The sequence below is a fragment of the Gallus gallus genome, chromosome 13 (assembly GCF_016699485.2).
Source record: "Gallus gallus isolate bGalGal1 chromosome 13, bGalGal1.mat.broiler.GRCg7b, whole genome shotgun sequence".
NCBI lineage: Eukaryota > Metazoa > Chordata > Aves > Galliformes > Phasianidae > Gallus > Gallus gallus.
Window position 1 is genome coordinate 15,252,834 of NC_052544.1, and position 17,935 is coordinate 15,270,768.

General features: G+C 49.2%; 1 protein-coding gene across 3 annotated transcripts; it reads right to left on the minus strand.

Annotated features, from left to right (window-relative positions):
• Positions 1 to 561: 561 nt before the first annotated feature.
• On the minus strand, positions 562 to 17,924 carry PCBD2 (pterin-4 alpha-carbinolamine dehydratase 2). 3 transcript variants are annotated; one of them, NM_204203.3, is made up of 5 exons: positions 17,879 to 17,894; positions 16,495 to 16,626; positions 2,346 to 2,426; positions 1,626 to 1,726; positions 562 to 771 (listed from the first exon to the last, which is right to left on the minus strand). In NM_204203.3, the coding sequence occupies exons 1-4, from the start codon at positions 17,879 to 17,881 to the stop codon at positions 1,631 to 1,633; spliced, it is 312 nt and encodes a 103-aa protein (NP_989534.2). In that variant the 5' UTR covers positions 17,882 to 17,894; the 3' UTR covers positions 562 to 771; positions 1,626 to 1,630. The 3 variants fall into 3 exon arrangements, with proteins under 3 accessions (NP_989534.2, XP_015149470.2, XP_025010548.1); XM_015293984.3 differs by lacking the exon at positions 16,495 to 16,626 and having other exon boundaries at positions 17,879 to 17,924; XM_025154780.2 differs by lacking the exons at positions 16,495 to 16,626; positions 17,879 to 17,894 and adding an exon at positions 2,907 to 3,188.
• Positions 17,925 to 17,935: the final 11 nt, after the last annotated feature.

Sequence of the window (17,935 nt, forward strand, 5' to 3'; positions counted from 1 at the left end):
CTGGGATCCCATACCTTTCATTGAATCCATGCTGTATAAATTACCCATGAAGTTCCAGCTTGGTCAGGGAGACAGTGCCCTGATCAGTGCCCCAGCATCCTGCACTCAGCACCTCCACATGAGTGGAGAAGAGCTGAGGGGATGCAGGAGAAGGGAACGGGGCTGGGAGCCACGGGATGGGGGTGAGAGATGCTGCAGGGCCGAAGAGCTCACTGGGGGTTCCCCACGCAGTTGGGCTATAGTTCAGAAATGCCCCAGGAATAAAGAGCTGAACAAGCACTGACCTGGAGACCACACTGCTGTGAGCGTTCCGAAGCTGAGCTCCTCCTCTTGGGCTGGTTTTGCTCCTTCCCCAGGCTGGGAGCTGCGACGTACGGTGGCTGCACAGCTCTGTGCCATACAGACAGCGGCGCTCAGGGAGAAATCAGTTGGTGGGGATTTTTCCCTCCGAGTATGTAAATAAATATCAATACTCTAAACCAAAGACCACCCAGAGACTAAATATTATTTATCTTCAAACTAAACAGCTTTGTCACATATGTATAATAATAAAGAAACAAATTACAAAGGAGGAATTTGATTTTATTGGCTTGATGCAAAGCGTTGGCATCCTGTATCGATTTCTAACAGCAGAGTTTTGCACCGTTCATTGCAGACTCCATCCTATCAGTGGGTGAGACTCGTTTCACTCCTCCACCAGGAACAGGAGACATCGCAGCCCGACTTGAAGCCACACCAGGGAAATCCACCGCTTCAGTGGGGAAAGGCACTCTGAAGCAAAGAACATTGGAGCACGTTGCTTGAATCCAGGCCTTTTTTAGGTTTTAATATCAATATCCCCAGTACAGGCAGCACCAGTAGATCCCAACATCTCACATCTCGCCTCCTGCCCCCAATTAGCACGTGACAGTGCACTTGCTAAGCATTAACAAAAATACTATTCCTATTTTACCGATAGCAGTATCTGCATGTCAGCTACTGGCATTTTGCATCCCGAATAGCTGAGAGACCACACACTCTGCTCACATACCCAGAATAGATCCTGGCAGCCGCTGCCCCTCGATGTGTGTCTCATTTCCCAGCCGTGCCCTCGGTGACCCCCAGCCACGCTGCAGGCATTTCACAGGGGTCACTCTGCTGGTGCTGCACTCGAGGGGCTCGCAGGGCACACGGGGACTGGCAGCTACAAGGAGGGTGAGCATAGCTCCGGCCGAGCCCAGCTTAGCAAGAATCCTGCTAATGCTGCTTCCCTCGCTGCCGGCACCCAGCCAGGCTCCTCCTCCCCTCCTGCAGGTACAAGCAGAGCTAACGGCTCCGTCCTGCAGCGTGCTGGGCACTGCCTGACCCAGCACTGCACCCATATATATACTGCGTTTCATTAACAGCGCCGGGAGCTGAGACCTGGTGCTGTTTGTTGGAGTAGCACGGGGGATATGGAAGTCAGCACTGAAAAGGGTGAGCACGGGCATTCAGAGGGGTCTCTCAGATAAAAGCCTTCAAGGCAAACAAAGCTATGCCACTCTTTACAGAATACTCTGTCCTTTCAGGGGGGCTGTGAAATCAGAGTTACGGTGAACGAGGCACACTATTCAAAATACAAGACAGTGCTTTAAAACACCATGTACCTGCTTTATACAGAGGCAGCAGCCTTGTCAATGAACTGAGCCAGCTTCACGTCTCTCTTGGTCAGCCCGCCGCAGTCGTGGGAAATGAGGGTGATCTGAACCTGCCAGGAAGGAGCAGCAAGGTGTTACAAGGATGGTGCCCCATGGAGAAGCCATGCCTGCCCACCCACAGCTCCTCCGGGTGTATCTATGGGACAGCACGGATCTGCCAATGCTGCAACACAGTGCAGCGAGAAGCACCAGGAAATCCAAATGAGGGGGGAGCAGTGGTTTCCCCCTCACGCAGCACCTTTCTTCCAAGGGTTGCAGAGTACATTCTAACCTCTGTAATGGCAAGACCAGCAGCAGCCAGGCAATGTTATAAACAAGTTTTATAAGCTGATACACAGGGGCTGGGGATGTTTAACAAATGCAATCTCAATTTAGGCTGCCAGGCTGCCACCCAGGTACCTGCACAGCCACTCACACAGGCTGCCTACAGAAGAGGTTACAGGCTTCTGCTCTGCTCTCGGCCAGCAAGGCAAAGTGCCAGCCCTGAGCCACGAGGCAAGCAGCCACAAACAGCCGGATGCCTGGTGCCAGCTCACCGCCACCAATCACAGCACCTCTTTGAAGTCCCACATCTCTAGAGAAAGACACATCACCTCCCCATTCCCTCTGCTCCTCCACTGTACACAGACCACAGGAAGGCCAGTGCTTTGGTCTGTGTGTGCACCTTACCTTGCTGTAGACATTGAACCATTCCGGGTGGTGATTCATCTTCTCTGCCTGTAGAGCAACTCGTGTCATAAATCCGAATGCCTAGGGGAGAAAGAACAGAGAGGAAAGCCTTCCTCTATCTGCCAGGATGCAGATGGCAGACGTTCTGGCAGCTGATCTGCAAGATTCACTCCGAAATCTCAGAACCTGCTGGAGAAGTCCTTTGGTCCTTGAGCCACCAACGTGCTTCCTGACCTCACTGAAATCCTCCCCTTTGGCTCCTGGTGAATGACAGCTCAATGTTACCCGCTCCAGGATTCAAAGCAGTTGCACGGGAACAATGATTTTACCCTTGGCACCCCAAAATGGTTTTAAACATCCATCCCAGCAGCCCTCACTCCTCGCTACACCTTTGCCAATGTGTTGTTTCCAGCTCGGGCCCATGCCACAATATTCCCATACTGGACAGATACCATTTCCAGAAACACGTCCTCTCACGTAACTATTTTGCTATTTATTTTACTTGGGGGGAGAAAGGAGGCAGGTGGCTTTGCCTCTCTGCTTTATGAGAAAATATTTTACCTTAAGTGAGTTAAAATGGGTTTCCCAATCCTCTGCCCCTATATTCCGCACAGCACTTTCCCCCAGGATGCAGGTTTTATCACGGGCTCAAGAAGAAAATAATAGCACACCCCTGCCAAAATGCTTAAGAGCAAATCACTGCATTATAAAGAAAATGAGAACGTCCATGTAAATCAAGAATGCAATTATGCAGCGGGGTCCGAAGGGCCTCAGTGCGTGTGCAGAACGCCTCCAAGTCAATGGGCTTTATTCAAGCTGCGCTCCATCCATCAGCGTTGGGACCTAAATTAACATGCAAAGCAAAAGTAACATCCACGTTATAGTCTGGTTCGTATTAGAATGCAACGATCTCAACAAAGACCTATCTGATTTAGGTACGTTTTTAGCGCTCATTTATGGAAGAGAACGCATAGAGCCTGCATTCCACCAAGCGATGGCCGCTTCAAACAAACATGTGGTCAATGAATAACATATAATGGCTGATAATAGTTTCAGTCTTTTTTCCCCTCACAAATTACAAAAACCTTTAAGGAAAAAAGAAAAAAAAACTAGCATCGGTGCCTGGATGAAGTATGACTTTGTTCGTCGCTTCGCCAGCCCAATGAATGCAAACGTTATAATCAGAGAAAATCATTCCAATGAGGCTTGTCATTTGGAAATCACCAAACTGTCAGCAATTAAAAAGCTTTTTTCCTTGACCCAAGAGCATTCCAAAATTCGGGAAATCCAACTTCCCTTGAAGCCCTCATTTGGTTTCGTTTTCCTCGGAGCGGACAATTACTGTTAGAGGATGCCCCGTGTTCCAGCAGCACGCTGTGGAGCACAGAGCGGTACGATGTGTATCAGCAACGAAACCCACGTGCATTAATAGCTCTGAAACATTGCATTCAATCGTTCTTAGACTGCCCAGGGTCGCAATAGGAATCGAATACGACTCTATTAAGATTGAGGTCTACTGGCAACCCATACATTTCCACAGCAGCCTATACAGAGAAAAATTAAGACAGTGTTGCAACGACCAACACGTTGCCTTTGTACAAAGAACAGCAGAAGGAAAGCCAGATTAAACCTATGGAAAGCTCCACCAGGTCCACGCGTCCCCCACCAGGGTGTGTGAGTACACCCGTGCAGCTCTGACATACAGACATACGTGGGTTGCTGGGACTGGGGTTGCCCAGATCCCACGAGGGATTCCCAAGCACACTGCACCCATATCTGTGCCTGTGCCCCGCTGCTCTCCCCCACTGCAAACTGCTGAAGCCCCTCATTTCTGTGTACCAGCTCATCTCAGTTATACGCAAAATAGAAGCATCTCCTGCTAAGAAAATGAGCTACAGTTCCACTGGGCAATTTCACCAATGCAATCTCCATTACGGTCCTAAATACTTCCCCTGCTAATTAAACGAATTGGAATGCTATTGTTTGGGAATCGCCTTGATATTTGTAGAGCCGTAACCTCTCTTTGAGAAAATACAATTGGCTCTGCAAGGAAAAGATATTTAGGCTTGATTAGATATGAAAACACTATTACACAAAATCAGTTCGGACATTTCTTCACGTCTTGAAACTTGATCGGTAATTTGGTCTAATTGGTGATCAAGGAAACTATCTCGTGATCAATTAAAGTAATTACCACATTCCGGCAACACAACCAACCTTAATTTGAGCAGGAGCCTGCACTTCTTCAACTTGAATTAAAAATAATGAAAATTATTAAGCAGTCTGCAGTGCAAGATCATTGCCAAGACTGCAGCAGTGGGCAGAATCCATCAGCCCAACGCGGGCTGCTGGGTGAAGCTGGGACAGCCACTCAACGCCGACCGTGACCTTCACTGCAACAACAGCTCTGCAGCCCCCCTGATGTTAACGGGCACGTTTTTCCATCTTCCCTTGAAAAACAAAGAGAGCGGTAAGAAAGGTTGCCTGCATTTCCTAGAAGCCACGAAGAGGTGCGGAAGGAGCCTCTGATGTATTATTAACCATCCTAAAGTATTCTGGGTTTTCGGAATGAGAGGAAGAGATTTTCAACGTACACCTTTCAGGACGTTTTGTCTGCAGTAACACCCGGACACACAGGTTGCTCTAAGTCTGATGCATCACCCGGGTCCTGGAAGATCACAGAGCCCTGCGCTGAGTCAGGAACAGCACCAGGAAAGGGATGAGCGAAGCGACCCCGAGCAGATAGAGAGATCCTTGGGTGTGCCAGCACGTCTCTGCCCTTCATGTCTTTTAAGATCATGAAAGAACTAAAAGCTAAGGGTGTTTCAGATGAAACAGCACTTCTAAAATGGTGTTTAAGCCTTGCCGTAGCATGCCTCCATGAGACGAAAATCAGAGCTACTCTCAGAAGAACACATTAACCTAATGAAGTTACGAAAGAAGAAACGCTTTGAGAAGTGACAGAACAAGCTATCAGAAAACGAGGCTTAATGTGACTTTTGTTGCCAGAGAATGGGAGAAGCAGCGCCGGGAAAGCTGAAACTCCATCCACCGCTTCGCACCGCGCTTAACAGCTTCGGGAGAACCGTGGGATCCCGGGGCTAATCTGCTATTCTTCTTCCTTTCACACTTGTTAAGCGAGGAATCAATTCATCTTCACGCTTTTTAAGCACGCTGCTTTCTGTGCGGCGCTTGCCAACGTTATCTCGACGAGCTGCACATCAAAGCGGCGCGGGTCGGGATGTCGCGCTCATACATCACCGAGCAGCGCGTCCCGGTGATGGATCACCGCAGCGCATCGCCGAGCACGGCAGCTGACACGGCTTGACTCAGAAATGGAGGTACTCAAGAAAAACAGCCGCGAGGCCCGACGAGGTGGCCGGACGACGGGCTTTATTTATTTGTTTTAAAGCGCGGGTTACAAAGGGAGTACCGAGGCTTCCTAAATCCTTCAGATGCTCGGCCAAGGAAACCATATGCTAATCACAGTACACTGAGGGTTCTGCCTCCCATCTGTCATTATAATGCTGGAGGTAGCATTAACCTTGGCCCTCTGCGGTGTGAGGGCTACCTGTCTTCCCTTCCACACCCATCCGTGCTGCATCAGTGCCATTTGGCAGTAAGAGACGAGCAAACACAACACATCACAGCAATGCTGTCATACACGGCAAGAGATGACCACTCTCAGCACGTTTGCTTTCCATCCACCCAAGGAAGGACCCTCACTGTGCACAGCATACAGCATGTGGGCCCCTTTGCAGCTTGACACTTCTAACAGCAAACTCCAATCACTGCAGTCCGTTTCCAAAGTGGAGCAGCTTTCACTCACCCAGCTCACATCACCACCTTCCAGTGAGCAACGGGTCAGCAGAGCGAAGGAAAAGCTCTCTGATGTTGAGCTATCCTGAGTTACGTGTGGCTAGCCCTGAGGGTTTAACTCAATCTCATGACATCTGGCGTTGTGCTCCCATGAAAAACCCACGGCTTGTTTCATTTTCATTCTCTTTGTTCCATTAGGAAATACTCCCATCAAATAAATATGCAAAAATCATCTCGCAACAAAGAATGCAACTGATGTTTAAGGAGGTGAAGGCAGCACATGAGGTCTGGCATTCATTCTGAAAGACACGTTTCCATGTCGGGCCCATTGGCACCACTTTGCTGCCAGAACCACCTCCAGTGAGCCTGGGAAGCAGCGACTGTGCCACGGCCATGTGTGCCATCCCTCCATCCTCCATGGCAAAGGGGACTGTGGCCATGGAGCACTACGGACACGCTGGCAAGCACTGGACACTGCTGTCCTCATAAAGCAACATGAAGCTGCATAAAACAAAGCAAAACTGAAAGACCCTTCATTCAAAACGTCACTATCTACACCTTCCTGCATTTATAACCCCCATCCCGTGCACTGAGCAGCACACATCCCTTACACAAACACGAATCACTGCTCTGCTCTCTAAAAGAAGTCACCTACTTGTATGCGTACCGTGGCTGCAAACACTGCCCTCCAAGTCCCACACTGCCTATGTGAAAACCTTTACACTGAGCTCCACAAAGAACGCTGTTTCTGTCTCGCAACACTTGTTTACAATTATGTCGGTGAAGAAACCAGCTAGCCAGCTCTACATCAAACATTTCTGACAGCAAAAGCACAAACACTGATCTATTCTAAGTAGTTTGCCACTCTATGTAATCTTGGAAAAGGCATTCCTGCCTTTGATTCTAAAAATGTTTATACTTCATACATTATGCAAATAGTTTTTATATATTAAGAAATAATGCAAGCAAAGCTCAAGTTAAATTCTTCAACAATAACCTTGCCAAAGCACTGATTTTCCTATAAAAAAATTATTCCAATTTGTTGATCTTACATTGGATGAAACATACTGTAACAATCTTCATAATTTATGTCCTGTTGGGACACTATGATTTAAAGTAACATAATACAGACCAGCATCACTGCTAATCTAAACCACCTGACCAGATAAACAACAGTTTCCCCTTCTCTCTTCATTGAGGGTATTTCTGTTTATTGTCATATGATTTACCAATTTGAAGAACATGAAGAATAAATGCAGGCAATCAGAGCTGGAGCTCTGAGGCATGGCCTCTATTCCAGGGGGCGTTTGCTCATGCAGGTACCGCACAATGTCAAGCGCTGCAGGAGATGACAGACAGCGATCCCAGGAATTCTGTCCACAGGAAGGCTGCTGGCTGCACGGGGAGGCTCAGATCCCCACAGTGTGACCCAGGTCAGGTGCTGCTCCAGTGGGATGTGATGCCATGCCAGGGGTTGCCATGCTTTGTCATGCCTCACCACGCTTTGTCACGTCTTGCCACGCCTTACCATGATTTGCCATGCTTTGTCATGCCTTGCTGCACTTTGCCATGCCTTGCTGCACTTTGCCATGCCATGCCCTACTATGCCATATCATGCTTTGCCATGCCTTACCATGCTTTGCCTTGCCATGTCATGCCTTGTCTTGCCATGCTTTGTCATGCCTTGCCACACTTAGCCATGCCATGCCTTGCCATACCATATCATGCTTTGCCTTGCCACACCTTGCCATGCCTTATCATGCTTTGCCTTGCCATGCCATGCCATGCTCCAGTAGCCTTGCACCAGGGCTGCTTCCTCCATGCACGGCAGCAACCTCGGCAAGGACACAAAGCAGGAGCAGGCACAACCTGTCCCACCTGAGACCTAATGGGTCTGAAAAATAGCACTTTTCCACGGAGAAAAGGGGCTGGCAGGAAGATGGAGGAGCACTGACTTGCTCCTCCTGCTCTGGATTGACTCTTGCATCACACGCACAAGACCTGCACTTCCGTAACTGCTGAACTTGCTTTTCTCCTATTGGTGACAGTACGATACAAAATGTTACATCTATTACCCTCTTCCCCATCACATTTTTTACTTTTCCAGCAGCACCAAAGATCATCTCTCCTATTCTCATTTTTATTACAGCAAGTGATTGCACCTGGGCTTTGTGAACAGCAAGCAGGTAATACACACAGTGATTCAATGAACAGGCTTCATGCCCAAATTAATCACCTCATGCACCAAAAAGATTTATAAACTCGATGGAGTGCAAGTGAGGCATCTTAAAGCAGCATTCCAACTTCCTCCTCAAGTTGTTCTTTCTTAAACAAAAGGTTCAAAGCTATTTTAGACTCCCGGCACTCAATACAACCATATCACAGAGAACACTCATTTGCCTGCAGGCACATAAAATGAACTGTAGCTGTCCACAAAGTCTATTGCAAAACACACAGAAGCCCTAAATTTAAAACCCCAGACAAAGCTGTGACATGGTCCCATCTCCACCATGGCCGGGCTCTTCCCATTGCCTGGTCCCACAGCCCTGGGGACTCAGAGTCATCACAGCCAAGAGACAGGAGCCAAGAGAAGCAAAGATTTAGTGGTGTTTTCTTAATTCACCAGTAAATGAATTCCACCGTAGCGGCGTCAGTGACAAACCCAAGCCAGCTAACATCAGACGCCACTGCAAGGGTTTCCCAACACATATTTGTGATCTGTCTTTCTCTTCAGAAGTGTTCTAAATAAATGCTTTTCTTTTGGCTTCTTCAGCCCCTGTTCCTTCAGCCGGGCAAACACAGCCACTACTTATTCAACAGTGAGGAGCAGTCAGGTTGCAGAGATCCCACGCAGCTCATCACTTGGCCTTTCCTTAATGCCACTGCTGCTTACTCAACGTGGGAAAAGGATGGAAAGTAATCACAAGTTTCACAATGGAACTTGAAGGTGGAAGGAATCCTCCAGCTCCAACAAGGAATGTAAAGGTTGCACTTAGGAGGTTTGCACCAAATAAAAGGGCTATTTCACAAAACGTGGCTTTTTAAAATGAGCTTTCTGCACCCAACCTCAAACCATTAAACAGCACAACGAAGCCCCCATTACTGAGCACCTGCTAAAGCAATCAGTCACATAAAACAATAACTCTCCTGGCAGCGCAACTGAGAGAACGATGATAACAGAAAGAAACGGTTGGCCCAGCATGAGGATGGGAAGAGGCAGCGGAATGACCACACAGTGCCCACCCTCAGCACCAACGCTCATCTCTGCAGAGCAAAGGGAAACTTGTCCATGCAACGTCTCAACCTCACCAGCGTGCCCAGATCTTCTTCTATGGAGCTCAGGCGCTTCGTCACCTGGAAGGCTTGTCCAAATCAGTTCAGAAGAAGAGGGAAGTTCATCAGCCCATTGCATCACACTTTGGACAGAACAGGCCTTGGCTGCAGCAGAACTAAAATCTCCTTTTTTTCCCCGCCCAGTGCTTTTAACTTGCATGTGAAGGAATGATTTCACTCTGCAGACACGAAGTTCCCGTGCCATACATACAGCTGATAACGTAAGGAGCGCTCAGGCAAAGTTTTCCTTTGTCTTTTGGCCAAGATTAAACCTACTGCCAGTTTAATACACAAAATATTCTCTGCTGAATATCCAAGGGCAAGCACCCCTTGCCTCTGCTAATCCTCTACATCTCTGCCCTTTATGATCCTAAGAAGACATCAAAGAGTGATAAGAAAAGCACTGCTTTGTGATGGATTAAGAGAAGCATCAGTCGCTCTCATAACCATCCTTCACCATTCTCTTATTGCTGCACTGTGTGAAGAGGACAACAACCAACACACACACCTTTTCAGGTAGGACAGAGATTTCAGGTGAGCACACTGAACTCAGCACGAGGCCGAACGGAGCACTGGCAGGCTTCTCATGCATAGGGCACCATAACATTCAACCAGTATTCTGCAGACAGACATTTCAAGTCCAGAAGTGACAAAAGGCTTTGGAAGAGCAGTGGGAGCAGGCATCTTCCCACGTTTCTCTTTGGGGAATTCTCCCACCTTTTGAGAGGGGAGGGTTTTGAGAGGGTCCGTGGGTTCTTGCTGCCTTGTTCCTAAGTGGTCCTTTCCAACCTCAGCCATCCCATCATTCTGTGCAACCCATTCTGGGCAACCCAATTCTGTGCAACCCAATCCGAGCAACCCACCACATTTCCTGCTCTGCTGGATCAGGCGGGCACGTGCACAACAGCCAGCAAATACCACTCTGTGGTCCTCCAGTGAACGTCACACTTCCTTCCGAACATCACAAGAGCACACTGGAGGGAAGCACACTGTACAGCTCTGTTTCCATATCAGAGCTTCTGCTGGCTGCAGGCACGCGCTGCACACCACGGAACAAAGCCTCTCCCACCTTGGCCATCCACAAACGTGTTTTGGAACGCCCATTGCTATTCTCATCCCAGCACGCGGAAAATCACACCTGCAACGAATGAGAGCTCTGAACCTAAGAGCAAATCCCACTTTCCTACAGAGTGATGAACAAGCAACAGCGGGCGGTGGCGGCTCAGCCCCTCTGAGCCCCTCCAGTCCGCGGTCTTCAACACTTCAGCCCAACAAAATTAAAGGAAGAAAACAGAGAGAGGAGCGGACACAGAGGGGAGGAGGAGGATGGGAAGCTCTCCCCCACCCCCATTCGAAGCTGGTCTGCAGCCACACTCGCATCACACTGATAAACCGTGGGTCTGCCAGTGGCTTTTCAGAGCAGATGTAACGTTTTAGCAAACGTGATTGTTTGTGAAAGAAATAATTCTGATCAAAAAACGAAATGGCAGCCAGCGCGAGCGCTGGGCTTCGTCACTCTAATCCGCCCTGACAGGAAGCAGCGAGTGGAGATTCCTACTGTGAGAGCTGCAGATGTGAAAGGTCAGCGCCGGCCCGCGACTTCCAACCCGTTAACGTGTAAAGCAGGGCGCATGAAAGGACCCGGCCCGCCGCCGCTGAGCGGATGTCCGCCGAGCGGGGCTGATGGGCTTTTGGCAAGCAATGGTTAATTCTTGAACAGGCACGCTGCGGTTTGCTTCCAGTTGATTCTGCCAGCCGGAGTCCATTTTTAATTGCAATCGCAGAGGGTTATATCCCAAAGCGTGCCTTTCCTCCGTGCTCCTCTTTGGAGAAAGTGAGAAAACTGCAAAAGGCGATTTGCAGCTTGGAAACGTAGCCAGGCATTATCCCAAAAGCAAGGGGATGCGAAAGGTTAAACAAGCAACGCGGAGAGATGTGCTTTTTGCACTTAATCAGCATCTTTCCAGCACCCCCATAAAAATAAATCTTAATGCATGAGGAATTACAAGACACGAGGATTCGTTAACTGAAAGTAACCCAATATTCTGGCTGAACATCTTTGGAAGAGGCAGCACCAGCCTGCTTTGCTTCCCCTCGCAGAGAGACAAACCCATGGAGGGCTGCAGGGAGCAAACACAGCCTGCTCACATTTGCTGCCTTTGGGTGCAGCTGAGGTGGGTGCAACGTTTGTTCCCCGTAATCCACACAAAGTGAGCAACCACAGCGTGCACTACAAAGGGCTGGAAAAAGGGGAGAAGCAGTTCTTCTCTTCCCAACGTGCAGGACAGCTTGGGAACCCAAACGGCGTTTTGACAAATGATCTCTTTTTGCACTTTCGGCTTCATGCCTGAAACAATGGTGCAATAATTTCTATTAAAGCGGTAATGAATCCATCTTTTCAAAGGAAGTGCTTGTGCTGGAGGCAGCTGGAGAGCAGCCCGAAGGTCGGCTGGGCAGATGTCAGCATCGAGACACAACAGGTCTGCTCAGCATGGCAAATGCAACGATGGGAATAACAGCAGACAATTACAGACAGCAAACCAAGGGTTGGTGCTCTGGAGCACCACAACTTAACTCATCCAGAACATGAGCATCCCTAACTGCAGTTAGCTCTTAGGGACAGGGGACGGCATTGGATAGCAACATACAGCTGCCATCAGGGCTAACACACGGTAGGCTCTGCAGCAAGACGGTTACCCGGGCATGGAGAGAAAGGCTGAACTGGGAAGGCCTTTAAAAGACACAAGGGGCAGGTGATGCACTAAGGCAACTTCATTTAAAACAGACAAAACGTTGCCAAGTGCAAAACATTAGTCTGAAAATGTCCCAGAGCACGGGCTGACAGTAAGGATGTTTGTGTACCCTGCTAGCCATACGAAAAGAAATGCAGTACTTCTCAGCTTCCAGCACTGAGGATTTCATCTCTGCCTAGATGCAGCCCAAGGGTGTATTTCCACCTGCAGTATTGCTCATCAGGAGAAAAAATACTCACTGCTGGGTAGGTGGAAAGGTAGGTGGAAGCAGGATGTGCTGAGCATCACCACCTCTAACACCAGGGATGGAGGGTGTCAAGATTGTAAGTGATCTGACTGCCAAGCAGGTAGATAGAGGAGTGGGTGGATGTATAGAGAAATGAAGGAGTGGATGGATGTATAGAGAAATGAAGGAGCGGATGGATGGATGGATGGATGGATGGATGGATGGATGGATGGATGGGGTTCCAAAGCCCCAGCTGGACCCTGACCCACCATCCCAAGGCACAGGTTCTATCCACCCAGTCAGTGAGGAGCACAAAGCCCAGGAAGCCGTGCTATTGCAATAACTCACACTTACTTCACTCTGTTCTGACGCTCACACCACCCCACTCACGCTATTTTAGCCCACAAGTTAACCTTTGCCAGTCCCAAGAATTTCACTATCAGTTTCTAATAAAGGAGAATGTCAGCAGGCAGATATGCCAGGAATTCATTATTTTCAGATACAAAGATTTTCTCAACTCCATAATGTCCCTTGTAAATAATCCTGATTTATTGCAAATCAGTTATTGTATTCATAAACGCAAGGAAGTTAGTGAACAACATAACTACCAAAAGAAATACTTTCATAACTCTGCAGGTGCACAAATCACGGCATATGGGAGAGGACTCAAAGGATAAGGGAAAATGAAGCGGTTTAGGAAGGAGTATATGAAAACCAGCACCTACCTAGATGGATAAAAAAACCCCATCGAGTCTTTTCATCCAACAGAATGCACAAAACCCCGGCAGAGGGGGCAGGCAGACAAACGCGACACTAAAAACAGCAAATTCCACCCAACCCAATGAAAAGGGGCTCGTCTTTCGATTGCCAAAGCTGCCAAGGAGGGGCTGGGGCTGCTCGGTCCTCCAGGCTCAGCACCTGAAACCAATCAGTGCCCGGGCTGTGCGAAGATTCACACGCGAGGGCTGAATCTGTGGCAAATGGGTTGGTTTCCGATCCCAACGCAGCCAACTTGCTTTATTCTGACCTCCATTTAACAAATCAACTTAATGGGCACTGGGAGTGCTATAAAACTTAACAATGGAGTGATTTTAACTTTTAAAATACAGTTATGAAGCAAAATGTTGGAGAGCTCCTTCAATACTGGAAATCAAATTAAATCTAGACATTCTTTAACAGTCTTGACAGATATAATCCTAGTTACCATGTAAATTTATGGTAAGCTGCTGTGATATTAGCCACAGGTGCTACTTTTAATATATGGCCCGCATCTGGCTGGGAATAACATTTCTCAGAGGACTGAAAATGACCTCACTATCAGACAATGGAGAAGGGAAAAAAAAACCCCACAAAACAAGACCACTGTGGCGTATAAAAAGCTGGAGATGTGGCCCACAACCGAATATTTTTACATAAAACTCATTTTAACTCTGCAGATTGTAGGTTAAAGGCTATTATGTTTTCAATACGCAGAAGGCGTGGACGTATTTCAGACAAACAGCCAAAAGATTATGTCCATAAAGAGGCAACGAAACCCACTGCCTAAAAGCAAACGTTCCGACCTTTGATGCACACGGAGGACAGAGCAACGCGCCGGGAGCAGCAGCAGCTCTGCTGTGCAGGCAGCACCAGGCATGCAAAACGGGGGCACGCACTTACAGCGCAGCTCCAGACTTTCTGCACACCTCTACGAAGGTTCTTATAAGAGCAGTCTCCCCCAGTGCATCAAACACGTGTGCTGCCATTCTCCCCACGCATCGTCCTCCAAAGCCTTTCCGTGCTGTCACCTCCACTCAGGCTCATCCCTCACCTGCATCCTGCACCCCCAAAACAGAAAGCACACTGAGAAGTCTCAGAGCGTTTGATTTCCTGGCATTCTGTAAAACGACATTAGAGGTCCTATGGAGACTTCCTATGTGAGATCTGAAAAAAAAAAAACCAAAAACCAATCAACCCAACACACTTAATTAAAAACTTGCCCTGTAAAAGGGACAGCTGCAAATACCGAACCTGGCCATCACCAAGCATGCCATCGCCCAGCGGCATTTTCTGCCTTGGTGTGATGACCAAAGGAAGGCTGCAGGCTGCACACTGCCCCCCACAACCCCGCAGCCAAACCCAGCACTGCCATGTCGCTGTGGGTCTGGCAGAAGGAACCTGGAAGCAAAGAGTAACAGAGGGGGAGCTGGGAGAAGTCACAAAGACAGGAGCATGGCGGGGCCGGAGGACGGAGCCCAGCCCTCAGCCCAGCCCTGCAGCCTCCCTGGATGCAGCACGGCAGCACAACCAGCAGCACCCAGCAGGACACAGCGCTGTGCAGTGGGTGCCCACAGCACAGAGCAATCGCAGAGCTCCCAGCCACAGCTTCAGGCTGCTTTCCAGTCAGAGAGCTGCGAGCTCCAAAGCCTATTTCCATGAAAATGTATCTTCAGACTAACAAACAGCATCAGCAGTTTCAAGTTCCATGTCACAAAGTAATTCCCTAAGCCAGAAGTGTCATTAGCTTGTCAGCTGTTAAAAAGGCAGCTCGGCTCTGATGGCTTTTAACCAAGCTAATCTCAGCCTGAAAGCTTCAGGAATCCAAATAACTCTCGTTTCACAGAAGTTTCGTTTCATCCTCATGCTGAAAATAATAGACATAAACCAAGTTCATGTCTCCACATTTGCACGACTTTATAATAAAAGTTGTGTTTATATTCTTAACATCTGTTGACATATACAGACTTTGTAAACCTGGCATCGATTTTAAAGCCACAGAACTTTCCATGCATCACGAACATTATCTGTGCGAGCAATAAAAGAGGCAACGAATCCATTAATCATACCAATATCATCTGCAAAACGTAAATCTGGAGTACCTTTCATGTCAGCCCCACTGCCCACAAACACACCTGACTCCGTGCTATCTGCAGAAGGGCAGAGGGGAGGTCACAGTGGAAATGGCACTCCTCAATGCCCTGACTTCTAGCAGGCACTCACAGTCAGTACTGCAAACAGCAAACCTATTAACTGAAATAAAAGATTCTGTACCTAAGAGTTCTGTTTTCACTGAGGGATGACTCCCCCAAGCACAAGGCAGGTCCGTAGCTTCAGTTTTGTCCTTTGTTCCCTAAGTCATAACAAACGTGGCATGTATTTGTAGCTATCAGAAATACAGGCACCAAGAAGCAGAGGTGCAGGGCATGCCGCGCCCCCACCAGTAACATGGACAGCCTCTGCAATCACACATGGGGATATTTTACCCACCTTGCAGGACCTGCAGAGGACCTCCTGCCCCCTCCCACGGACTCCCCCTGTGCTGTCTGCCACAGCTCTGCCTGTCCCACCTTAACCCTCAGGATGAAGAGCAGCCAAGGAGAGCAGCACGCAGGGCTTGGCATCCTCCATCCCCTCCGCATGCTCTGCTGTTTTCTGATACTGTAAGAAAACCACCTCATCCCCACAGATTAAACATGAACACATTGTAACTCTCTGACTTCACCCAGAAGAAAAAGCTGCTGAGATCTGCAAGAGCAGCAATGGGGATTCAATGAAGAACCAATTGGCCGCCGGCTTCCAGCTGGGAAGGTGAAACAGGGCCTGTTGTCCCCACCTTACCTCCCAAACGTTTGTGTTCTCACGTTTACCCATTTCTTTCCTTGCCCCTCCCCCAGTTAAGCCCCACTCTCCAACAGTTGCATTTTTCCAGCACCAATTTAGCAGTATAAGGAATGAAAAAAAACAAATCAGGATCCGGTATTCTTTGTCTAATCCCATAATACCGACCCTGACCCCATTATTATCATCAAGAAATTATAATATTAGAATACATCTACTTAACAACTACAAAACGGACTTAATTTACTCCACCCCATGAGATTGGAACCAGAGAACGATTCACCGAGGCAAATCCAACAGGGTTTGGCCCTACAGAGACACTCCTGAAGTTCCACCTACAAACGTTTTCCCATCGGGACTGTATGGAAATGAAAGCAATTGCATTTCCTCTACGTTAAAAACGGGATACGGCAATAATGACCTGATTGAAGTTTTTGAAGTTGAACTCTTTGTAGATGGCATCTCTTTCGCCCGACTCAGACCAGCCCGAAGCTTTGAGATCCAGCAGAACTTGGGTCCTCTCCTCTGCTGTCAGCCAATGGGACTGGGAAGACTGTAGAGGCAAAAGCAGAGCGCGTCAGCCCAGCGAGGCCCATCTGCCTGTGCACAGCAAGGGAACCACGCCATGAAACCACGGTTATACACTGCAGAGGTAAATGCTTAAGACACAAGAGGTGAAAAACTCACTGGAGGGTGTATTCCTTTTTATAACTCCTACGGCCATCTTAAATGCTGTCACTGAGAACAGCCAAGGAGCGCTGCTTCTGTCGGGGCGGTTAAGCTGGGATAGATAGAAGCCTTCGTGCAGTGATGGGCTGCTCCGTGGGATGGGCACACACAGCAGCACATGTGCACCTGAGCTAGCCCCATCTCCAACACTTGAATGAATTTCCAGCTATTGCGCTGTGCTGTATAAGTAACAGGTTATTTCCATGATGCACTGAATGCCCAACTACAGGCTGAAAGGCACAGCGGGGGAATAGCTGCATTGTGAAAGGCGGAAACAAGGGAAACAGAAGGCATTGTACACAGCTTGTGTACATTTATTCCTCGGAAAGACCCAGGAGAGAAGAAACCACTGACGGGGTGCTTGGGAAAGACCTAAAAACACCTACAAAGTGAGCGGGTGGTGAATTTGACTCTATATCTGAACAGGCTGGTTTCAAGCTCACGTTACGGACTCAGTGCTGAGATGGGAAGCTCCGTCCCTTTCAGAGCAAAGCTCCGTCCCTTTCAGATCGCTGCAGTCCTTACAGACCCGTTCCACTCGCAGAGAAGCGCGGGGCAGCGCAGCAGCACAGCAGCACAGCAGCCCCCGTCCGCCCCGGCGCTGCCGCCAGGTGGCGCTGTCCGCCCGAGCAGCGCACAGCGGAGCGCGGCCCCCCCCGGGGCGGACAACGCGACTTCCGCAGCGCTCCGGGAGCGGCGTTTCAGCAGTTGGGGACGGAGCCGCCCACTTCTCTCAAGCACGCGCAGATATCGCCGCCGTTAAAAGCAGTTGCCAGAGAGCTGTTATAGAACCGATGAACCCATCGGGCTGCAGGGCTGACGCTGCAAGAACAACGCGGGTCAGTGCTGACAACCACCAGCAGGCAGAAGGGCCGAACGCACGAGGAGCAGCAGCGCAACGCAGCTAACGTTTACGGGGCAGGCGCGTAAACATCGCACACGCGCGACGCGATTCCTCCGTTACCAATGAGATCCCGCACACACAGCCCGCCGCGCCCCCGCCCCGTCCCCGCACGTCGCCCCGAGGAGCGCAGCCCCCGCCCAGCCCCGCAGCCGCCCCCCTTTTCCCGGCTCACCATGGCAGCCCGGCTCCCGCCGCCCGCTCCGCGCCGCCCCGCTCCCAGCAGCGCCCG